This window comes from Cyanistes caeruleus, chromosome 2, assembly GCF_971803275.1.
Source record: "Cyanistes caeruleus chromosome 2, bCyaCae1.hap1.1, whole genome shotgun sequence".
NCBI lineage: Eukaryota > Metazoa > Chordata > Aves > Passeriformes > Paridae > Cyanistes > Cyanistes caeruleus.
This window is the reverse complement of record NC_141702.1, coordinates 114,241,577-114,267,084: the sequence shown is the minus strand read 5'-3', so window position 1 is coordinate 114,267,084 and position 25,508 is coordinate 114,241,577. Positions and strand designations below refer to the sequence as shown.

Genomic DNA, 25,508 nt, shown 5'->3' with positions numbered 1-25,508 from the left:
CTGCTAAAGACACATTGGATTAAAAAGAACCAGAGGCTGAGCGCCCACATCCTCTCCTACAGGAATTAAATCAATTTCAGTCTTACAGTATTCACAGACCTGATTTAATTTGGCCTCTTTCTCTAGATGATTGCAAAAGCACAGTAGTAGTAGGCAGCTCCTGCCTTTATGACTTAACATTTAACTTCAGAGCTGTGTCTGTTTTGAGTGCTATCAGGGTAGCATTTCTTAGTCCCCAGATAAAGCAAACATACTATTTTGGTAGCAAAGAAATTAAAGGTTCATAAATAAACAGTGGTTACCAGCAGCAAATTAAGATGAGAAACATTTTTATTGTGGAAATAGGAATGAATGTTACCTACTGTGAAATGTTTTTTTTAAATTGAAATCAGATATATAATTGTTATTAATTATGCACAGAAAAGGTTAGAAACCCTAACATCTTTTGTCCATAAACCAAATAGTGTAGTATGTTGATATCCATGCTGTGAATTCCCTATTACTGCTCTGCCAGTAATTTCAACCTGGCATCTAGACTAAATTGTCTCCCTAGGAGCCAAGAGGAGCCACGGTTGATATGTGATCTCGGGCATGGGTCTTTCTTGAATGAATAAAAGCACTGTCACATTTTACGAAATTACATCTGCTAGTTATGTGCTGTGATCATCTCAGAATGAGGGAGAGGGCAGAGCTCATCTGAGTTATGGCACAGACCCATATTCCAAAGAAACTTGATGGGATTTTATACAGTCTTGCAGCTCCATTCCAGATACGTTTCAGCTGCACGACACAGCCTGAAAGCAAGGTAATGATTGTGCCTACACAATATTTTTTAAAGTGTTCAGAAACACGCACAACGCACAAATTTCCAGCCAGAGCTTGCTGAGCACGTTATTCTGTGAATGGGGATGAACAAGTTTGACAAGTGGCTGCCATGCATTCCTGAAATTGCAGTTCTCATCTTCTCTCTCTCAGCAGAGATGAGGAGGAAGCCCCCGGAGCCCTCGTGTGCTTGGATCCAGCACCCCAGCACACAGCTGTGCTGCCAGATGTTGGCAGTGTGTGCTCAGCCTGTCCCACAGGGCAGCAGCCAGTCTTGTAAATCCCTTCAAGGTCCCCGTCAGGGCTTTAAGTATGTTCACTGAATGGTTGGGTTCGGTGATTTTAGAGGTCTTTTACAACCCTAAGGATCTGTGATCTTGATTAGATGCTGTGCCAGTGGGATGCCTTTGCTTTGCAGCTGTGGTGAATCTGCAGTGACCTGGGGGGAGCCTGGGACCTCCAGCCCAAGGTCCTGGCTGGGTGGCTTTGTGACACATGTGGGAATTCAAAGTTAGTAGTGGAGCTGTGTCCCAAAAGCATCATGAGGGCCCAAGGAGCCACGGGATTGATGGAGTTTTGGAGATGCTGCAGGACTATTTCCCCTTACTGGTTGTGGGGCCAGTGAGAGAAAGAAGCATGTAAGAGAAGGAACATGTAACTGAATAACTCTGTTAACTCGTGTTCTGATGCAAATGAGTATCTGAGTCCCATGCTGTTACTCAAATTCTGCAAAGAATAGAAAACAAAACACTTGTTTGGAGCAATTATCTCTTAATATGTGGAACTGCAACAGTGGTGAATTTTAAGATCTTTTTATAAACTGGACAAAATCGTCCTTTATGCTTTTCTCTGATTGCTGAAGTATCTGTTGCCCCTTCAGCCTGAGCTCTGTAACCATATGGTGGTTGTTTTTTCTTTTTTCTACTCTATTCTTCATTTCTTTAAAGAGCTGATTCTTGTGATTTATTGGGTACAAACTACAAAGCTAAGTACTTTTCAGGATGTAAGTTGTAGTGGCTATGAGAAGGAATGAGACTATAATTCTCCTCCACTTTATTTTAGTTAAGTATTTTCAGAGGGGAGGGGAGGGGAGGATGTATTCTTTCCATTAGACCTCTCCTTTCTTAATCACCATTCCCTAATTAATTCCCTGGTTAAATATAAAGCAAGCATTAGCTTTGAATAATGTTTTCCTGTGTGATTAAGTAAAGAAGAATTTCTTTCTTTTGTATGATGACTCATTGCTGGGGGATCTGGAGGGGAGCCTCAGGGTGGATATTTGAGACTTTGGTCCCAGGTGCTCTCATACCTTTGAGCTGTGTCTGCTGTCAGTCCAGAGGTGGGAGGCAAAGGTGATATCACATATCAGCTGAACACAAAGAAAATTGCCTCTCTCGTGAAATGACAGCTTTGTTTTTTTCCTGGTGGAAAACTGACTCTGGCTCACAGAAATGCAAATCTCAAGACAACACATACAGCTTCTTAGCAGAAATGTAAATTATTTTTCTTGCTGGCAGAGTGTCTGTAATATTTCTTGTTGTATGATGTATATTCTTTGGTGTCCAAGCTGCCCCAAAAATGTACTCTTTCTTTTCACCAGCATCTTACAGTTCCTCCCTCAGAACAAGTTTGCAAACCTTTGGCTTGTACAGCTGTGTTGGGTCACACCATAAACCACATCTGAAAGAACTGAGGTCAAGAACAGAATCAAAAATGGAGATTATAGTGAATGAGGGCATGGCTAAGAGGCATAACATAGTCTAAGCTGGCCAAGTTTATTTTACTGATGAAGAAACGTTGTCTAACTCTACCCAGATGATATTACTTTTTTTTTTTTTTTGATACTGTAGTAGCTGATGGTGTTCATTTTTAGCTCATAGCATTAAATTTTAGCTCTACAGGTAGTTTTAAAAATGATTCCGTGTTCAAATGTTGCTTGTAGCTCAAGATGTGTAAAAGAATGCAGCTTTACTATAGTGGCAGCAAAAAATACACATGGAATATAATTTCATATAATGACATGAGAATGCCTGTGATTTGACTGCTGTACCAGTGAATGCTACAATATACAGTCTCTGGGTGTTGTAAAACAGGCCCTTAAGAACACTCTTGGTTTTGATAAAAAGTATGGTAAACAGAAATCCCACTGATATTTTTTTCCCTTTCATTTGTTTTCCAGGCCTTTCCCTGTATTTCAACCGGAATTTATGGTAAGACACACTTTCAATGTCACTTTTCTTACTCATTTTTCCCCATTATTGGTATTTCAAGCAGTGATATTTCATACCAGATGTCTCATGTTTCGTCTGAGCCATGTGTTTATACCATGTTAAACAGCAGAGACCCAAAGGCTGTGGCTGGATGCTGGGGAGCTGGGAGGTGGGACACTTGTGTGCAGCCTTTAGCAGAACCCTGAGAGCCTGTGAGCCAGGACCTGCAGCTGTGATTGCGCTTCTGCAGCAACTCTTAAACACACTGCTGTTCTTTCAACAGCAAAACATAGCAGGTCAGGCAGAATTTTCCATCCAGAAGGAAAGAAAGATGCCACAGTGTCCAGGACTGGGGGAAAAAAAAAAATAAAAAAAAATCCAACTTGCTAGAGTAACAGGAAATTATCTTTGTTCCCTTGAGTTTTGCATCTACCATTTTAGTTTATTAATTTACATGCAAATTTACATGGCCTGAAGGAACTGGAAGGAAACAGTTATTGTAAGGCTCTTGCTTTGTTGTAACCATAAGGTAATCCATCACTAAGAGTCAACTGGCTTTTGTTTGGCATTGTGAATGAAGCATGAGCACAATATTTGAAGGGGAAAAAATGAGCAGTTCAATACTTAGAAAAGGAATGATAAATCTGAGAAAACATGCAAACTACAAAGGGAATTTTTTTTTTTCCTTAAACAATAGCCTATGTTGATTTTTCTCCCATTTAGACCCAATAAATGATTGTAACTTTGATTACTTACATGATTTATAGTTTTTAAAATAAGGATGTTTTAGAGAAACTTGTGGATGCTCCGTCCCTTGAACTGTTGAAGGCCAGGTTGGATGGAACTTTGAGCAGCTTGGTCTAGTGGAAGGTGCCTGAAGGAGGATTAGAGCAAGATGATCTTTAAGGTCACTTCCAATCCAAACTATTCAATGATTTTATTCTAAACAGCAATAAGTTAAAAAAAAAATAAATTAAAAACAATTAAAAAAGCCATTATCATGTAACAGTGCAGCATGACAAGTCATAACATATAGTAATTGTTAGATAAGATCATTTGAGCTTTGACTAACTGGATAATTCAGATTCAGGAGGTGAGAATGGAAGGCAAAAATATTTAGACTTCTTCCTTCTTCAAGGAGTTACTAATTTTTTTTTGATGATTGTAAATCTGAAATAGGCTTCAAAAGGTAAAATCTAGTTCAATTGGGTGCTGTATTCTCTTCTACTTGAACTACACTTCCATTGTTGCAGAAGAACATGCAGAACATGCCATTTCCATGAGAATATAAATCTGGTTTCAGATAAATCTCAGCCTCAGTTCTCAGTTTTGCTCCCCCTTTCGAACTTGGAGACAATCTTTGCAATTTAGTCCTTGTCTCATTGGCTTAAATCTTGATATTTTACATAGATACATTTTTATTGTTATTTTAGAGAATCAAGCAAGGCATGCTGTAAAATATATGGAAATTACTGATGAGTGGGATGTACAAATAATAATAGTTCACTTTATTTTAGAATTTGCCTAGTTAATAGAAAAGTCTCAGCAGGTGATAAATATGGTTCCCTGAAGCCAGCAGAGAAAGTTGGGGAGGATCTCTGATAGGAATCTTGAGTTTATGGGAGGTTTTTGATGCTTTACTCAAAGGTAGCTGTGGCACTATTGAAGTATTAAATAAATAATAAAAAAGCAGCAGATGCTTTTTCTATAATTGTTTGCTGTTTTCACTATTGGAAATAAATTAAAATGCATTTGTGCTAAAATGTTCTGGATTTCTGAAGCTGCTTTTTGTTTTTGTTTTTTTTTGGTGGGGAATACAACCTCTAATTGATTGTACTGTTTACATTTTAATAAATACTTTCTATTCTTCAATTAAAAAAATACTTCCCTTCTTTTTCACTGCCTGAGAGTAATAATTAAGCAGGCAGCCCTGGATCTGGCTTCAGGTGTCAGTATTTTCAAGAATGTTTGACAGCAGTTGCATTGCTAAAATTACAATGTAGGTGGTTATGTGTTTACAGTGTAAAATACACACAAACCCCACCAAATTGTGCTTTAATCTTGTTGTTTTGCTTTCTCCTTCATCCATGCATATTCCTTTAGCTAAAGGCAGTGTCTAGATGAAAAAATGGATCAATCTTATTTCTGTTGGCCAAGCTGATTAGGATATCTGTGCTGTGCAGGTAACACTGGACTATCCAAAAAAACATTACAGAAGGAACACACTTGTTGTTTCCTTGTCTTGGAACCATACAAACAAATCCTTTCCCTTTAGGAACCCCTGGCTGAGGACACAATTTCTCCTACAAATTCAAGTACAGAAATTTGCAAGGGATCAACTGAGTATATCCAGTTTGAGAGTGTGGATTGAGTCCTGCTCCAGACTCCTGCAGATGTATGGATTGCTCACCTTCACTCTTGTCATTAGGACAGAATGTTCACACTTCTCTGGGGAGCATTCTTGCTGTCATCACTGCAGAGCACTCACTCCTTTACTCCCATAGAAAAAGGAAGCTGGGAAGAAACAAGCCAAGCAAGGCTTTTTCTGAGGTCATGGCAAAGGGCAGATTGCTTTTCATGGGAAGAGTGTCAGATAGAGGAAAAGCTTGCCCTCCTCCCCAGACACTTTCCTGATGCTCCATCTCCATCAGGAGATGTGCTGTGGATGTTTCAGCTTGAACAAGTTACAGCCTTGAGAAGGCCATTTGACTTCTGCACCGTGCCAGCAGTCAAAACTTTGATTTTCATGTGCTCCTGTTTAAAGAGTGCTGGCCACAAATCCACTCACAAAGGATCTTTGATTTAAGAAGCTTGATTCAAATGAGGGATTCCATCCTTGAGAAATTACATAGAAAGCAACCAATGCTAAATGTTTGTAAAGACTAAAAAACAAGTGAGAGTCTGCCCACAGGCAATCTGGGAAAAAAATTCCCTCGAGATCCCAAATCCCTAATCTATTTTCCTAAGAGATCCCTGTCACCTTTAATAAGCTTAAGATCTGCTAATCAGTCTAAGAAAGCAAAGGTTGTGAAGGTTTATATCCCCATGGTTTCTCTCTTCCGTTGCAATAAATACTTTTGTTTATACCAAGAGCATGAGGTCTCCCAAATAAAACTATTTTGGGGGGTGGAGTGAGGATTTGCATCCTTCCCATGGCATTAGGGAGGTATTGGAGTATCAAGCTACACACATCCTCAGCAGCTTTTTAGTAACACACAGACATAAGCCAGACCAGTTTGATTTTTAGGAATTTTCTTACGTTTTGTCTCTTTTTCCTTTTTAAAGCAATTTTACTATCTGTTTGGGGGAAAAAAAAAATACTAAAAGGGATGAAAATATCTGTATTTCTATATATCTGTGTATAGATATCTATATATCTGAATCTATAGTTCAGAGGGTAGAAAGTGCTATTTTGGGCTGCAGTGTGTCAGATTTTTGTGTTATACCAGTGGATCACCATTTACATGTTCAGTTTCTCCTTAGTTAATGTCCTATGTCTGAGGTACCTCCAGATTGGGGGACTGGGGGGGGAAATGCCACTTTAGTAGATTTTTAGTAGATTTTTAGTAGATTTTTAGTAGATTTTAGTAGATCTTCAGTAGATTTTCTGGAAGAGCACCTCATTAAGAAGCTCTCCACAGATTGGGGTGTTTGCAGCCTGCAGATTGGGCAAGGATGTTGGATATGGTGCTACAAACCTTCCAAGCCACAAAAGTAAAAGAAGGCTCTGCAGATGGATGTAAGGAGACAGGAGTTTCCATGTTTGTCTCAAATATGTTGAGAGATAATTTTGGGACAGGCTACACATGGAAGGAATTGAAGATGTTATGGTCTACGCACACCTCCTTACTTTTATTTTACTACAGGGTCTGCTTATGTTCTGAGATACTTACATTGGCAACATAAGCTGCTCTTTGACAACAGAAACTAGTATTTAAACTGGACAAAACAGTGTTTATTATTTTAAACTTAAAGGAAAGGGGGAAAAAAGAAGAAATAAAGTGGAGGGAGAAAGATAAAACTCCTGTTGGTGTGTATTTATATCTCTACATCAGTATAGCTGTATGTTGTACCTTAGCTCGATTTCATGAAAATTACATCCTCTATCCTTTCTGAGAAGAGAGAGGCAGCTTTTAGTTTTCTTAGGAATTTATACATTCATTATTTTAAAAACACAGAGAGAAAAAGACCAAATGCCACGAAAGCACAGAATGTCTGTGGTGATTTAGGTGCTGGAAATGCACAGTTTCACCACGTTTTCAACATCATTATTACCCTGGAGGAAATGTTGCTGCTTGCAGAATCAGACTACTGAGGCATACGTGTAGCTTTTGGCCTGGTCATGGCAAAACATTGCACAGTTTTATTTGCTACGTGTTGCTATAGGGAGGTCTGAAAAGAAAAAGAAATAAACTTTGTGTGTGTATAGGAAACAGAAGCATATAATCTGTTCTCAAGGGAGGATGCAGGGAGGGAGCACAGATCCTCTGGTCTGCTTTAGATTTGGGGGAAGAGGACCTTTGGTCATGTGCCAGCTTGTGTCACTGCAGTCCTGATCCCCTGCCTGTCCTGCTCTGGGTCCAAAGAGTGGTTCATCCTGCCAGGGAGAATATCCATCAGCTCTTCTCCCCATGATGTGATCCAAGGTAGATTATAACAAAGTATTAACCAACAGGTGTTCTACTGAAAGATTATAAAAGCCCTCGGAAAATCTGAGTCAGAAGACTAAACCACAAACGTTTCCAGAAGCAGAATAAATTCCTGACACAAGGTTAAAGGTTGAGACCATCTATTTCCATCTTTCTCATCTGTTTTTTCTCATTTTTCTGTTGGCATTTCATTTCTGGAATAGATGTTTCTTTAATGAGCAATTCTAATAAGGGTTGCACTGTCATCTTTCCAAGGCAGGAGTGAGCTGTAAATTTTTCAGAGCCACTATACACAAATGTGTAATAAGTAGCTATGAAGTACTTTTGTATTTATCTCCAGTCCAGTGCTTTGAGTTCCTGTCACCATTAGAAAGGTCTGATGCTTATGTAGTCATCAGGATTTGGATATTGTGATGTCAGTTTAGGTTATCCAGGAAAATGGATATTTTCATATAAATTCTTTGTGATAAAAGAATCCCAATCCAGTAGGTCAAGTAAGAAAAGTTCCTATTAAGAAGATTTTCATAACTAAGCTAATTTTTTAACTTGATCAGCAGATCCTTATCCTTCAACTCACACCATATCAACTTTTCTGATACTGTGTTGTTTTAAAATATCTTTTTTGTAATTCATTGAGAGTTAATTGCATTTTGTTATTTGCTCCATAATTGGCATAATGTAATATGTTCACAAAAATTAAGATATATGAGAACTCATTCTTTGACACTTCTTTTAGGTCTGATCACCAGTTAAATAGATTATTATTAAAAATAATGGTAAGAGCTATGAAATTGCTATTATAATATTCAAGTAATCCTAGAAATCTAATTACTACTTGTATAAAAATTTGTTACATGCATTATTTAACAGTGTTCTTATTTCAGACAGCGTGGTGTCCATGGTACTAATTGGTGTCTTCCCATAATTTAAATACTAAAAAAATTATTACGTGGAAGTGTAAATTGATGAGCTCTCAGCAGTCTAAAATTAACATTCATGTGATGTATTTAGCAAGGAGAAGCTCTAACTTGATTCCAGACGAGAGACTTAATAAGCTCTCTTTTTCAGTGGAAATTAGCTTTTTATGGATAATGTAGTTTGACTATCTAGAATTTTATCTATTCCAAAGGTCTTGCTGACTGGTACAATTTGCAGCATTTCCCCTGAACACTAGAGGACAAATCCTGCCCTTCATTCAAATGGCACTTAGTGACTGTCCTTAAAAATTTCCCTTTGAAATCTTAGGCTGTTCACTGAATAGTCAGTTGCCTCATGGCCTCCCTTCTAGTCTTTTCCATGTTCTCCTTAGGAAGAAATAGAAGTCTATGTAGTTATTTTTTCCTTTTAAAATTGTATTTATATGTATTTATATTTCAGCCATATTTATACTGGATCTATATTATTATCTTATTGCCCCTATCAATCTCGCAGCTGCCCACCCTCTTTAACCTCACTGCCTGGGTTCTGCTCTGCAAGAAACAATTGTGTGCTCTATAGGTATCTCCAGACTGCTGAGGAAAAGCCAGGAACATCTCCAAAGGCATCAAAAACATCTTGAGCTTTAGGCACTCTTCCCCTTTTTCCTTTCAATTTTTTTTTTTTTTTTTTTTTTTAATTTTTTAAATTTTTTTTTCTTTTGGTAGCTATCCTGTAAAGCATAAATAAGCTGGAAAAGTTCTCTGGTATTCAGAAAGCATATTGCAGAAATCACAAACAGGACTTCAGCTAGTCAGATATGTTATCTGCTGTCATACTTGTGGTTTTCTATTCAAAGAATGAGGAATGTCTCACTTAACACGATGAAAGTTAAAATTCTCTGTTGTTGTATACCAGCAGAATAATTTAATTCTCTTTTCTAAATTCTCTTGGCTGATGTCAGGAAGATCATCTGATGTGTTTGGTCTGTGGCTTTACACTCTGGAAAAGGTAGTTGTTTGAAGCTAATTTGTTAAGAAATGAATGGAAGTAAGAAAACAAAGCTATGTGGACCTCATCCTAGAGACATGACGTTGACACATGAAGTATAAAATATTTCTTGCTAAAAGGCCCAATTATTGCTATCCAAACTTTTTCTTTGCTGTAATCTTGTCCCATGCCCCAGGAGAGAGCACGTCTCTAAAACTTAACTTGGAGTAGGATTCTGAGTGAATCCTACTGTATTGTGGTGGGTGTCTTTGAACCATATTCATGATTAGATGTAGTGTGAAAACACAGTCATTATAATAATATCATCTTTTTCATGCCTTCCCACATCTTAGCACTCTGCAGTGATTTCATTTACCTGTGCACTGTGGCATAACTAGTCTTGAATGTAATCTTAGTTATACCACACATTCTGTACATTTTAGCAGCTAGGAAAAGCCCACCAATGGCAAGATTTCTGTTCCTAGATGATCACCCACAACCATTTTAATAAAATGCAATTTTTTTATCTGGACTTTACAAACATAAACAGAAGGAAGCTGCCATGAAGCCTGATGAGATTGATGCCCTTAGTCCCATGAGTTAATTTTTGGTAGTCTTGTGAGGAACAGAGAGTCTGACTCAATAATCCTCCTAGTTCCCTTTCAGCCTGAGATATTCTGTGACTGTGAGTGTATTCCACTGAGTCCCCACTCACAGCTTAAAGCTCATTCTGTGAGGACAGAACAGTAGTTCAAGTCTTTGTCTGTGTGTCCTTGCAGAGCTTTTAAAAGCCCTGACACACTAAGGTTGAGTAGCAGTAATATTTGTGGTGTCACCTATATCAAATAGTTCTACCACAAAAGTGTTGACCCTTGGTATCTTTTTGAACTTCTGTGACTGCATTAGATAGTAAATGCCTCAGGAAAACATCTTCTGTTTCCCATTAATTCCTTAGTTTTTAGTGCAGAGGGTCTGTCTGTGGTCTGGCCACAGAATATTGTGATGCTGGACCTTATTTGTCCTGCTTTTTATCCACCATAGCATTTCTTACTGTTTATTTATTTATTTATTATTCTATTGTAGTGTTCCTAGTCAGTGTTGGAGACCCTTAATACTACTCCAGTACAAACACAGAAAGTCACCATATACATAAATTCACATTACAAAAGTCATCTCTCCTTCTTAACTTTGGTCACTTCAAGAAGTTTGGAAGAAGTGTGTGTGAGAACATGGAGACTTTTAAGTGCCTTGTGAAAAGTAAAAATGTATTGATGTTAGGACAAATATCTTTCTCCTGAAATGAAAGAAAGGATCAACAGAATAGACCTGCTATTCTGAGTCTTATCAAAGTACCTGAAAGTCAAGCTAAAGGCATTGCTGGCTCTGAGGGCTGTTCACTGTGTTGTCCTTTTTCCTGCATCTTTGTTAAATTGGAAAGCTGCCATATATCACTGGAAAGGGCAAGTGCCACTGAGGCAGAATCGCAGAGCTGAATGATACTGTGTAGTGAATGACTAATCCTGTTTCTAAGCCAAAATCCTGTTTATAAGATGTATTCTGCAGCTCTGCGCACCGCAGATCGTGTTGGCAGCTGGGTTAATGGAAGGCTGCCTTGGGCCTGGAAGAGAGTTAGTTGTGCCTTTTTGTCTTGGGAATGCATTTAGAGCTATTGTGTGCTGCACATGTTGGCAAAACGCTCACCTGTCTTCTGTCTCAAGGTGTGATATGCCAGAAAATAGTATAAAACATTGTGATTCACAACAATGGAAGGAAGCATCTCTTAAAATAGAATAGCTCTGAATTTATATATATATATTTTACTTTTTTTTGTAGAAAAAGGGATTTTCTTTTTAACTGGTAATTTCTGAGGCAATAAAAAGTTAGATTTATGCACATACTTGGAATTTATGCAACTCAAGTAACTTGCTGGTGATTGTATCGGTGAATAAAACAAATTGCATTATGCATTGCCAGGACTGCGGTGTTATTTCTCAAATTCCATATTAATAACTACTAATAAAATATCAGGTTGTTGTGGAATTGTTTCCTGTTTAATTAATCTATCAGAATCTGATTATTCAATTTAAGCTAGTTTCTTATATCAATGAAATATTGCACAGCTAGTAAGAACACATCAGGCTTATTGCAGAGGAAATGCAGCAAGAGTCAGAATTTATCTTTCTGTGAGTACTGTTGGGGAGAAAGTTCTAATCCTTTCCAGAGCTTCTGTGCAGAGCAGAATCATTACTAGGTTTGTTTACTTGGCAGCAATTGTGTACATATTAAATTCCCCTTCAGGTTTATTCAGGGTGAGGTTTGCAGAAACAAATGTGCACCTTGTTGAAGAGTGCTAAGTCAGAAATTCAGTGCGTATTAACAAAGTGACTACGAAAACAAATGTGAACGGGCTTTTTGTGTACCTGCCAGGTAGGCAGGATAGAAGTCAACCATTTATGCTGCAGAGCTGGTTTGGGCAGGGGGAAGTCACCTTCTGCTTTAAAATACACTTTGGGTCAGGCTTCTGCTCAATAGAGCTGCATTTGGTTTATTTCTGAGCTGTCACTGCTGCAGAAAAGGACCGGTTCACGGGGTGTTCTGCGAGAAGATAACTGTAATTGGCAATCCATTTCTTCATTTCCATGCCATAGCCAGCCTTGACAAATTAATCATGATCAAATGCAGGCTGTGGGAAGGGGGTGACCCACGTAGCACAGAAGAAAAATGAGACCCTGTGCTGGCACGACAGACTAATCCTTCAATCCACCCATCTGACTGAATGAGGGGACTTGTGCCTGTCACCAGCACCACCCATAAACAAACTGTTCACTCTCAGTCACAGGGTTTGGCGGGTGGGATAAAGGTTACTGAGAGCATCCCAACACCTCATCCATCACTGATGGGGGACACGGAGCTCCTGGATAAGTCCTCAGGAGGAAAAGTCACAGTGGCTTACAAGATCCTACCTTGAAGAGAGAACAACCTAAATTGTGTTTGTGGAGTGGTTTTGTGTCTGATCCCAGAGGAACCGAAATGACTCCTTGGTTTGGATGGGTGTGTTATGGCTACTGCAAAACAACAGAAGAAATTTGGGATTGAAGTTTAGATTATATAAGGGTCCATTCCAATCCAAGCCATTCCATGATTCTGTTAATATTGCTGGCAGGTCTGGGTGGGTATAGCTTCACACAGACTCTGACTTTGTCCCAGGGAACAGGAGGTAAGTTGGTTTCAGATGGAAGGAAAACAGTGGCAGCCTAAAGAAAATTATTTACTCTGACAGTTGTGTAGAGAACTTTGGAACTTTTGGTAGACGTCTGCTTAACTTCTTACCTATTTTTTTGGAATTATGCAGCAGCTGTGTGGCTTCTAGTGTTACATTAGGAATATGGGGCTCTTTTAACTGTCCTACTCATAGTAGTACTCATAGTAATGTTCTTTACTTGATAATGTACTTTATTCTACCTATGGCTATGATTTTAGGTTTTCACTTGGCAACTAAAATGGGAACAGAGCTAAGTTCGTGCTGGTGCACATTGGATCCAGAGAAGCTATGGTGATTTGCACTAGCTGTGAAATATTCCATTGCATTGAGAGGGATAAATATGGTTTTTTTGTTATTGACCCTACTCACTTTGAATAACTGCATTGAGCTCAGCAGAGGAGAAATCTAGTCCAAAGTATTGTACTTTTTAAAAAATATTTGATTTGGGCAGGGAAGACTTTATTGTACTTTTTCTTGAAAGGGTATCTAGCCCCTCAAAAAGAACATTACTTTAAAGTCCGATTTGTAAACTATTTGTATATCTTTTTTATTTCTTTCAGTATATTACTTATATATAAGAGAATGAAAGTACTTGCTTTCCTATATATTACTAGATGATAATCTGTATCTATCATTTTCCAGTTTAGTTTTGGACAATGCAGCATATCATTTTTTCCCCCTTTCTCTCTGTGATGTTTGAAAGAGCCCTTTAATAGAAATATGATATAATAGTATTTAAAGGGTAATAATTTCTTGTATGTGATGCTGTGGCAGTGGAAGACATTTTGCCCCCTTCTGTTTCATTTCTCTCTGGAATATGAACATTAAACATTCATTTGCAAGGAGTATCCTATATAGAAAATATAATAGCTCATCACATATTGTGACTTGTTTCTCTTACAAACAAAATTTTGGGTTGCTTTGGGTCACTCATTGAAGAATGTGCTATTCAATGTGAATAATTTTATGTCACTTCTGCATGGGGAAGGGCTCAAAAACCCCTGAGCTAAAAAAGAGCTGATATAAATGTCAGCACCTTGTTCTAGCTTCCAGCCAGTACTGTATTTCCTTTATCCATTTTCTCGTTTCTCAGTTTGGATGTACAAAAACATAGTTCTAAATCACAAAAGGCGCCACGTGAAGTGTTTGGCCTTTTGAGGAGAAAAATGCAGCACAGGAATACCTAGAACGTAAGATAAGGAAAAAACAAGTGCATCCTTAGGATGAGATTGTTCAAGTGGTGACCAGTGTGTGGTGCATGGTTTCAGCTTTGTGCACCAAATGTTGGAAAAATGGAGAACCAGTTTTATGCAGAACGCTTATCGCCGTAAATTGCCCAGTGTAGGCTGTGAGCTGCAGACAGTGCAATCATAATAGCTTCCAAAGCGATGCAGTTCCATGGATTCAGAACATTAGTCATTCTCTTATGCCCTTAATTACCATTAGGTAGTTACACTTGTGTCTGTAATAGGTGCTAAACATTCTGCCACTGATAGGTTTTTAACTATTCTTTTTGTTGTAGCAGTAAACACGCTATAGCTGACTGTTAGGAGGCCAGAACATTATTTTTTAGCCTAGTGCCATTAGGAACATGTCCAATGACATTTTGAGCTGTATTTGCTGGTTGGTTGTAGCCTTCTGGGTTTGGTTTGGTTTTCAGGGTGTTTTTTTTTCCTGTCTTTAGGAATGAGAGTAAAGAACAATTCTCTTGCTAAGCTGGTACTGCTTAATTAAGAGACAATGTTTTTTTTTTCCCTTTTTGCCTGGTTTGCAAAGTGAGAAAGGAAGGAAACCTGATAGATTTTTCACAGTACTAAAAATAAAACAGAAGAAACAAGTGATGCTGTTTATGTGCTGGCCATGCCAGTCAGTGCCCTAGGAACCTGTTGTATTTTGCTATTAACATTATAAACTACAATTCACTAGTTTTCAGTAAAGCAATGAACCACTGATGTATAGTAGATCCTTCCCAAAAAAAAAAGATGAGACTCAAAGCTTCCTTTTAATCAAAGCTGCTAGCCATGATTCAGGTAATGAGAATGTGAATTGGCAATGCTTCCATGACATTCCTAATGAGGATTTCATGTTATGGAACCCTGTACCCATCTCTCAGTTGTGTAACTTGGTGTAGTTGTCACCATTTTATTGACTGTACCTGAACAGAAGCAGTGACTGTCGTTGCCCTGATTGGTGGCCAAGAGTTAGAGAATGTACAACTGATAAATTTTAGTGTAACTAACTCCCCACAAATATTTTCAGTTGATATTTTCCAAAATTGTGCACAAGTGATGTGGGAATATATAACTACTCTGGTCTTGAACTTCTTTAATAATGCCAGCATATTCAAAATTTTCTTACTAAGGGCAGCAGTGATGTTACTTAAAATTTTCTTACTAAGGACAGCAGTGATGTTCTGGCTGCGGAATTTGAGGCATTTGATGGTAAAGAATTAGCTTCCAAATCCTTTCTTAACTTGTTCCATGTTTTCTCTTTCCTAGTTGTTGACCTTCTTCTGAGTTTTTCATGTGATTACATGGCATTTATGCTGACCTTAACTAAGCTGAGAATTTTCTGAAAAGGAATAAATAGAAATGTTTCTCCATCAACACTAATGCCAATAAAACATAGGCTTAAAGTTCATAAATATATATTAAGTTCAAATTGCATATGATTTCAAGAAATCATCTACTTTTAAAAAATTGCATTTGATAACAAGTTATGTTTGCTTGATAGACCAATTTTCACCAATTATTTAAGTTTCATGGTATCAAAGCTTTCTGCTAGGGAGAGGTCACCTTGACATTTGTACTGAATGCATTTCAGCCTTGGCTCCACATTTTATCATTCTTGATGTCTTAAATTTTCCCTTACCTCCACAGTTTTTTTTTAATCTACTTATTTTTATTATTTGTTTTTATGACTTACTGTCAACATATTTCACTGATTTTCTACTTACTAAACGAAATGGTTCTGTCTGATTTTCATGTGTAGCTTTAATTTTGTAACTTTTAATGTATGATCTGTGCTATTTAGGTTAGTCTGTATTTATTGCTTGTTTTTGTCCCTGCCTACTAAATACATTAATGTCTGTGGATCTCTAAATTGCAAGGCTCCTATCTTCCCCAAAAATGTCAGGACCAGTGATGAAACTCTCTTTCCTTTCCTTTATTATAAATCCAGATATCCCCAGAGTAAATGCTAGAAGATAATAATGGGCTTCACTCCAATCCTGAATTACCTGTCTGTAAAGCTCGGCACTTCAGGCTGTCATCACATTAGCACATGTTAGATGCAGTTGTTTAAAAGACACAGTTTTATCCAAAACTGCCAAAACCACCACCATCAAAACCCCAGAAAATCCTATCAAAGTACTGCTTGGCCACTCCAGTTCCCCCTGTGGTGAGAATGCTCAGCCCACAGCTGCCCCAAGCAGGGACCCCTGGCCTTCCCAGGTCTGTCAGTCCACCTCCAAACCATTTCCATCCCAAAAAGTGTGGCTGGATGAAAAAACACCTACACTGAAGCTGTTGAATCCAATCCAGCCCACTGATTCCACCCAAAGCAGAGGATGTCCACACAAACATGCAGGTCTGAGCATGGGGCAACTCCTGGGGGACAAGGATGTGACAGTAACACCTTCATTTCTTAAAAGTGGATTTAGAAGGTAATGTTCTCCACATTCTGAACTTGCTTTGTTCCAACTGGTTTGTGAGCCTTTTTATTTGTTTACTGGATTTTCAAAAGTACTTCAATCCTTCAGAAGCATCAGTTTTTTCTGGTGGTATTATCTCATGCGTGAGATAATGTAATTTCTGCATGAGAAAGGTAGATGTGGAATCTGATGGGAAATCATGAGAAACAAGATTGATGTTAAAATTTTAGCACAAGAAATGTCCCAGAAGCTCGCACATTCATTGTTTCCTCCCTTGACTCTGGTACTGCACACAAGCTCTTTCAAATGTGTTCTAATCAGTTTTCAAACTGTTTGCAAAACTATGGCTGACTGCTTACATTTTTTCCTTCTTCCTTCTCTTTCAATCTGTTTAGAGGATTTTTTTCCAAATTCCTGCTGGAGAGGGGATTTTAATTTGACTTCAGTTCCTTTCTTTTGGTGTTTGCATGAATTCAGATAACCTGCAGCAATTAGTCTGTTGGTTTCTTAAAATTGCTCTGTTTCATAGAGGTTTAATTGTGATCTCCTGTTTTCTAAGGAATTCAAATCCTTCTTTAACCTTTCTGAATTTTAGAGATCCTTCTTTCATTTGGATGCCCAATTTCTGTATTCCTAGAATTTATTTCTGTATTCCTAGAATACTTTTAAGTTAGGCCTGCTGGTTATATGGTGGTTTCAACATAGCTTGATCAGCATTCTATTACAGTGCTTTAATTTATTTTTTACGTATTCTTAAATGGTTTATATAGCAACTGCGCCTTTCCTGTTTATCATTATTTTAAATAATAACATTCAGACTTTCAGTGGCCTAACACCACAAACTTTGAGTATGTTACTCTTTTTCTGTCTCCTAGTACTTACTGTAATTTCATCAGGTTTTACTTGTATCAGTACCAAACTGCATGAGATTATTTTGTGAAATTAATATATCAATAGGTATAGTGCACATAAACATTGGTATTGATCTCATTGGATTTGACTCATTAGAACTGTGAGTTTTTCTGCTTTTCTCTGGAGGTCCTTTCTTTAGCAATTGATCTCTAAACAACAACCATGTTTATTGCAAATCTAACTGGGAATGTCTAACTGGAACTGGTGTGTGTCCCCAAGTACCTTACATTGAACTCACCAGCACAGATAATCTCATGACTCAATTTTCCATCCCCTTCCTTTCTTCCAGTTTTTCTGCATGTGATTAGGACTTCTTTTTGCAGGCTTTCATGTTTTGGTGAAGAAAAAAAATAAAAATACTAGAATATGTAGAATGTTTTATGGCAGAGGAATCTGTGTTGTATGGTGGCCTGATGTTGGCTGACAGATGCCAACCACTCACTTGATTCTCAATTCTCTTCCTCCTCAGCAGGACAGGGGGAAAAACAAGATGAAAAAATATGTGCACCAACATGAAGACAGGGAGATTGCCAAGTACTATAATCAGCAAAACAGTACTGATTTTGAGGAAAAAATAATTTAATATATTGTCACTTAAAATAGATTTACTTAGTAAGAGGCAAAGATCTCCCCCGGACCCCACCTTTCCCAGGCTCAGCATCACCCCCTCACTCCCAAATCCTCTTCTGCCTCCTGAAAGAGGAGCCCTCAGAGCTGTTTCTAATTTTTATTTTCCCTCACTCCCAGGTGCTGTTTTTCCCTTTCTAGATTTTGACCCATGCATTGACACATACATACAACTTGCCATCCTTTGTGCAGTTTTGGGATATTTTTTTACCAATTTCTGTTCCCAGAGATGTGCTGAAGACTGAGCTGTGAAGGCTGTTGTCTGCATACCAATAATTCACTGAAATAATCCCAACCCAACTCAATATTGCAGTGGTGTTTTTCACAATCTGGAGATGTGCAGCTGTCATGATAAAGGGAACTATCTTGAGTGTAATTCTATATGTAGTGAGGACGCTTTGATAAAATTAATGGAAATCACATTGGCTAAAGCTGTTCCCCAATCTTGATTCTGCCTTACATTTTTGATGATATAACAAAATTGACAACTTCTTTTAAATCGACAATTTATTACATATATAATACATACATATTAAACATCTCTTTTCCCTCATTTGACTCATTGCTTGTCAGTGAGGTTCCCCCATGCAATGCATGCTTTTCCATATCCCTTCTGCTAATCTGCCTGGGATGTCATGTTTCTGAGAGGATTAGTTGTGTTTGACTGTGGCATGGACCTGCTTTTCCCAGGAGTGGTGTGGGTCATCTCATGCCAACCATACACATAACCTAAATTTAATAAAGTGCTGGAACAAACAACCCCTTTGTGGCCACGTGGCCACATCTAGAAGGAAATTGAGGTGGGAGGTCAATTTTCACTTTAAGATAGGTTTGGAGATGCCTGGGTTTTTAAGTGGAGGTCTTTAAATCTCACTTGTCTGAGGGGTGGTAAGAAATTTACATTTAAATTGTACAGATCAGGTTCTTATTTGTACTGCATTGTGGGACTAAAGAGATTTCTTGGTCTTCCAAATCCTTTGGTGCTTGATCTGACCAACCATAGCATCGGTTCTTCTGTTTTAAATCTGGACATTTCTTCTGAATACAATAATTGTCATTTTCTCTGTCATTGCTTTTTTCCTCGTCTCAATTTGAATATTGTTCAAAATTACTTGAAAAACATGTCTGTTTGGGCTTTATGTTTCCCCCTGAAGAGTGGCATCTCACTAAATGAAATCATTTTACTTTAAGGCTGGATTTACCACTGTTGGTCTAACCAGAAATGCTGATGTTTGTTAAACCTTTCTGAATGCTAGGAAATCCCATTCCTTGCTAAAGCAGCATTTTTGCTCATATAATGATTTAAAAATAAATTTTAAAAACCCCAACAATATACTGGCAACATACCAGAATACATGTTGAAAATCCTATTTAAAACAATTTCAATAAGACCTAAAGTTCATACCGGGACTAAATTGGATTTGAGTTTCTGGAATCGCAAGTGCCATTAACTGGTTATTTAATTTCCTTTTTGATTGAAGAATGTAAGACTCAATAAAAGCATAATTGTGAGTGAAATGCAAATTAGAGATGTTAGGAGAAATTTTATTTGCAGCAAATACTTGTTTGACAATTAATACTGTGATCTTTTGAAACACTGAAGAATCTGATAAGATCTGGGTTATTTTGTTGACCAGCTACCAGTGTTGGGCTTAAAAAGCAACTGCTTCTTGGGGGGATTGTTAGTCAAAAGTGTTCTCATGAGGGTGTTCCAAGAGATAAGGTTATTTTCATATTTTACCCCTTAATGGTTTTTTTTTTTATACCCTTTATAATGTCAGGTCTTTCTAAGAGCATCAGAAGTGAATAATGCAATGTTGTGACCAGGCAGGTTTGCTGAAATCAGGGCTTTAAATTTCAATTTTTCCTTACTCTTGCTTTAATCCAATTTTTTCCCATTATTCCAAATTTCGGCAATCTTCTAACCACTTATTATCAGTTGTGTATACTGCTGTAATCTCAGAACATGGGAAAAGGTTTTTTTGGTTCAGCACTGGGAGGAGGGTTGAAGAGGTGCTAGTGGGTTCCATGTGGTTCTTGTTGACAAAGCTGTTGCTGCAATGCATCCTGAAATGAAGATAAGTAGTGTAGATTGTCTGGTTGCTGATAGATACAGGAGCATAAAATCAAAAAAGGCACATTGTGACCCTTGCAGGACAAAAAGGATTTGTGGAGCTGACCTCTTGCCAGGCAAATGACTACTACAGAAATGAAGCAGCATCTGGGCAAAGGGATAAAAATTCTTCTTCTTAAAAAATAAATGCATAAAATTCTGAGATAGTGCAATGATGCATCAAGTCCAACAACCTGCACAAGCACTTGTTTTAGCAGCGTACCTGTGGTGTGTGTTCAAGTAGCGTGAAGTGCCTTTCTGTACAGTAAAGAACAAGCCATTAAGCATCAAATTTAGAATGTACCCCCTCTCTGTTTCCTCCTAAGTGTACTGACATTTTTGAACTCCAGGTTGGATGGAAATATTTCAGTTTTGAGCTGTTGTACATTTCCTGAATACAATAGCTGCTGGTGTGACCCTTTAGTATGGTTTATTGCTGCCTGAAGCAAGAATTGGAAAAAAAACCAGAGTGTGAATAATAAAGACAAATAAGAATCAATAATGTATTTGTTAAAAAGACTAAACTAAGTAGATTAAATGTGCTAGACATAGTGTCTTTCTTTTTCACCCAACCTGCCCTGTAACTTTCTTCTTCATATGTCTTTTGGAAAAAAAGATAAAAGGACATCTTTATTTCCTTTCTTTTTTCTTTACTTTCACAAGGAGTAAGTATATATTGTTTCAGCTGATTATGTGCTCTTAGGAAATCTTTGATTTCCCTTGGAGAGGAGATAAGAGCAGTGCTTCAGTAGAAATAATGTCAGATAGTTTTGTTTGTTCTTGTACGTGGATGGCCTTCCCCAAACACTCTGTTGGTTTTAGCTAGCTCTTTGTGTTGCATCTGCTAGAGCAGTTGGACATGGTGGGAGTGATTTAAAGGCTAGAGCTGGGCTGGCAACACTTTCTGTGTTCTTTATGTCATTTTGTATTTTTTTCACTATTACCTATGTATGTTTGATTCCTCTGAAGTTTCTCAGACTTTCTATGCTGCCATCTTCCTTCATTTTGCCCTGGTGGCTCATGTCCATTATGTCATACAGAATACAGAACAAGTTTTCCCAACTTGTAACTCCTGCCTGTTCGAGACAAAGTACTGAGAGCTCTGGCAAAACCAGTAGCCCTGATATTTTCTCTTACATTCAGCCCTTCTTCCCAAAATCTTACTCCCCATCTTGCAGCAGGAGGTTCCACGCTCCCTCCTCTTCTTCCACCTCAATCTGCTGCTCCTCAGTGCATTTTCCTGGCTCCTGCTGTCTGATGTCAAAGATCCATCAGCAAAGAGAACAAACCTCTCATGGCAATTCCTACCCCTTCTCCCCCTCCCCAGCCTGCAGTGGCAGGTATATCAGTAGACATCAGGAACTCAGTAAGGAGTGGCACATCAAGAATATCTCTGCTTCAGATAAGCCTTCAGTTAGAGCCTGCAATCAATAGCAAAATGCCACGAGGAGCAGCACTTGGCAAGGTACTGAATCATTACTTTATTCCCACTGCTGAACAGATCATCCCTTGGAGCTTAGAGACAGTGTGTGTCAAGGAGGGCCTTGGATATTGTCAGTGGAGGTTGAGGAGGTCCAATGCCCTGGACCACCCATTTCAAGAGAAAGTGCCAGTTTCAAGTGGAATTCAGAGCGTGTGGGTTGGCTTGGTTGGGTTTTATCTCCTGTGGCATTAGCAAGACACTTTAGGAAGGTAGGATTGATTCCTTACACTTTGCTGCACTTGAGAACAACAAGGCATTTTTATTTAAATCAGTGGTTAGAATAAATATTTCACCTTGTTGGAATTGTAACTACACTGAAGCCAATATCCCATTGCTGTGCAATTCAGTGTATGATGGGAGATTTCACAGCTGACTAGTGCTTTACACTGTGTTTCAAATTACTTTGGCTGTATTATGTTGCCACCCTAAAACCCAACTTGCTTGCTATAAATGGCAAAACAGAAGATTGAATACTTTGCATTAGGAATCTCATGTACACTTTGAAATCACTTTCAATTAACATTTCTTTGTTTCTGGAATAGCAGTTCTGGTTATGGTATAAAGTGTATTTAAGGGAGAATGATGTGCTTGAGCTCAGGAACAGCTGCATACCTGTGTTTAAACAGCTGTGTAATTTACACAGATGTTGCATATACACTCTCACAGGTAGATTTTATAATTGCAAAACTACCTGTGTGAGTGTATCTACCAATTGGATTTGCATTGTGTATGCTTTCTCCTCCCATAGGAGAATGCTAATGGCCAGAGCAGTGAGATCTTTTTCCTTTCAGTGTTGTTCTGGTGTCCCTCTGATCTTTCTCCTACCATGCTCAGCTTGAAGCCTTAATTTTCTACTTGGGCATTAGAAATTCCCTGACTGACAGAAAATCTCCATCACACAGCATAGTAAACAGCACAGCTACGAAGCAGTTTTGCTTCCCGGAGTCTCCAAGTTTTGCTTGCTATGGTTTTTTACAGGACTGCTACAGAATCCATTTCTCCATGGTGTGATCCCCTGCAAGCATACTCCTTTACAAATGCTGGAAAACCAAAACCAAAACCCTGACTTCTAATAAAAGAAATCTACTGACTACTGCAGAAAACTGAAATTCTTACACACATGCAGCTCTCCTTCAGAATGGCATTATGATACTTCTTGCAGCAAGGTACTCATAGGGGAACTCTGTTCCCCCTCAGCAGTCCAAGGGTAAATGCATTTTCACTAAAACTTCTTCCTCCTCCAGTGCTAATAAATACCAAACAACTCAGTAAACTTGAAATCTAGATTTTTTTCAGTGGACTCTTTAGACTTATTGGTGCAAGCCTCTGCTCCCATGACCTACACAATTAGAGTGTATGTCTCTGTTCAGCTGACACTTTTAACACAGTTGGATGGCAGGTATTTTTCCAATCACATCAACATGGCAGAGTATGAAGTGAAGCATGGTGTGATATTGTGTATTTCAGAGAAAACAGCTGTGACCTAGTTTGTCTTGCATCATAGCCACCGTGTGGAACCAACTTCTTTCAGCTGCAGCAATAAGCTGATATGCAGTAGAAAGCACCTGAGCTGTGGATGCTGCAGGTGAGTTGATGTGCTGATCAGACAAGAGGCTTCTGTCAGCACACACTGGGCACCTTGTCTGGCAAGCTAAGATGAGCAAGCCCTGGTACCAAGAGAGCATCTTGTATCTTGACCTGCAACTTGTCTTGATCTTGTGGGCTTGTGTGAGCTTCATCATGTTCCTTGGTGCCAGCATTGACCCTGACTGACTTAACAGGGATCCCTGTCTTACCCAGTGCACTTCAGTGGGTGAGGAAAAACTGTCCCTTATTTCAATTCTCTACCAGCTTTGTGTCACTGCATCAGAGCAGAAATGTTCTTTTGAGTTTCTTTATTAACCATCTTCCCCAGCTGTATCTGTCATGTCACTTGAGTGCAAATGGAAATGATTCTTCAGGATCTGCATGTAGTTTTCTGTTGCTACAGGATTTTTTCACTCAAGGAAAATGTAAAGGTACGTACCTTTCTTGGGAGGAATTGAGATGCATGTCACAATTTTTTCAGAATAATGTTTTGTTTATGCATTTTGAAAATTTCCTGTTTCCCCTTTTGTTTTACATGAATGATAATTACTGTAGCACAGTGTGAAGGATACAGTGAATTGGTGCAGCTTTGTTTCTTGGGGTAACAGAAAGGTTACTGCCTTTTCACAGTACTTAATTTCACTTTCTTAGAGTTAGTTTTTGAGTGGACAGCAAATAAGGTTTTCTCTGGCTGAATGAGTTCAATAAGGCAAGGTAGGTTATTTAGCAGAAGATTCATGGCTCTTCTGTTTAGCCTTCAACATAGCTGATCCAAATGAGGGTACTTCCTTTCCAGGTTATGAGTGTCCACAAAAATGATCAAGGTAGGACCTTAGCTTGTTTGTCCAGTCAGTGTGTGACAATGGTTATTTTAAAAAATAATAATAAGAGTGAGCAAAAAGAGCAAAAAGCTCAAGAATAGCAGCACAATAAGCTTTTTTGGTAGATTATCATCTCTTTCCAAACAGAACGGATTTACCATGGTAATAGGAATCAACCTAGCGTGAGTGAATTCATTTTGACTACTAAAATACATCTTAGACAAGATGATTATATGGGATCAGTTGCAAGATTATTCTCTTTATTTCACAGCTGAAGGACAAGTGGATGTATTGAGTTAACCCTACCTCAGGCATGCTGGGCTGTGCATTTGTTCTCTTTTATTGTCATGAGCACTATCATCTGAGTTGTCAATAGCTGTCCTTAACCCACATGGCCATAATGAAGCACAGTTATTTATGTGTTGGTTGTGATTCAGAAGGTATTTACAGAACCAATAATAATATTGGGTTTCAGAACATTTATGGAATAAATGCTTAGTACCTTTTTTTCCTGTTCTTTCCCACTTCTTCTTTCCATTAAAGCATCTTTATATTCCGTGCCATCTGGTGCTGATGATTCCCACATAGCAAATACTTGATGCATGGTGGAGATACCCTGTCATGCTGACTGCAGAGATGGCCTTCAGTACTGTCCCACAGTTTAAAAATGTGACAAGCTACTATTTGAAGAGCATCGTTTATATATCTGTAAACATACTGACAAATTTATAAACTTAAAACGTGGAAGTTTTTCCATTTTAACAGTCTTGTTGATTAAGCTGTGGGACTCAGGGTTGATTTTAGCACACAGGAACAGTCTGCAAACTGTTACATCTTGATATATGCACAAATATGCCAGTGTAGATATTTTTCTAAGAAAATATGAAAACACATAATGATTATTTGTGTTGATGTGCATTTGGTTCTTTTCATGATTTGCTTCAAAATGAAACCATTAAAACTGGCAAATAAGAATATTAAGCCTGTGACGAGCCTTTTAGAATCCATGGAGAAGGAAACGTATTTTAAATGAATAAAAACCTGCCTAGCACTTAGGCTGTGCTAACAAAAAAGAATACAGACCTTTTTTTTTGCCAGGGTGAGTTAATTTACAGGAAATATTAGGCATCTCAGTCAAACTGACAAATTATAATGCTTATCCCTACAGTGACTGAAGTGGTTTTTCTGGATTGACATTTGCTTGTTAGTATTACAGCCCTCCTGTTATAATCTGTTATCTTAATCCTCAGATAGATCATATTAAAGTTTGATTATTTAATACCTGTGTTTTGTTAATGGGCTTTTCATGGGGAGGTGGCATAACCTGATTATAGGTTGAACATTTTCTGTAAGATTGAATCAAGACCAGTAAAAGAGGTAGATAAAGCTGCCAGCATCTCCACATAGTTTGGGAGTCCCTGAAATAGATTTCTGTTAGTTTTGTGTCACAAAATCCTTGTTGCAC

The 25,508-nt window shown here is 38.2% G+C and overlaps 1 protein-coding gene across 9 annotated transcripts in view; it reads left to right on the top strand.

Annotated features, from left to right (window-relative positions):
- Window positions 1-25,508, top strand: part of MACROD2 (mono-ADP ribosylhydrolase 2) — an 846,953-nt gene that overhangs the window by 562,631 nt on the left and 258,814 nt on the right. For all 9 annotated transcript variants that reach the window (XM_086879293.1, XM_086879291.1, XM_086879294.1 and 6 more), the window contains one exon: window positions 3,002-3,032. In XM_086879293.1, the coding sequence (XP_086735419.1) occupies window positions 3,002-3,032 (31 nt within the window). The remainder of the gene's footprint in view (window positions 1-3,001; window positions 3,033-25,508) is intronic.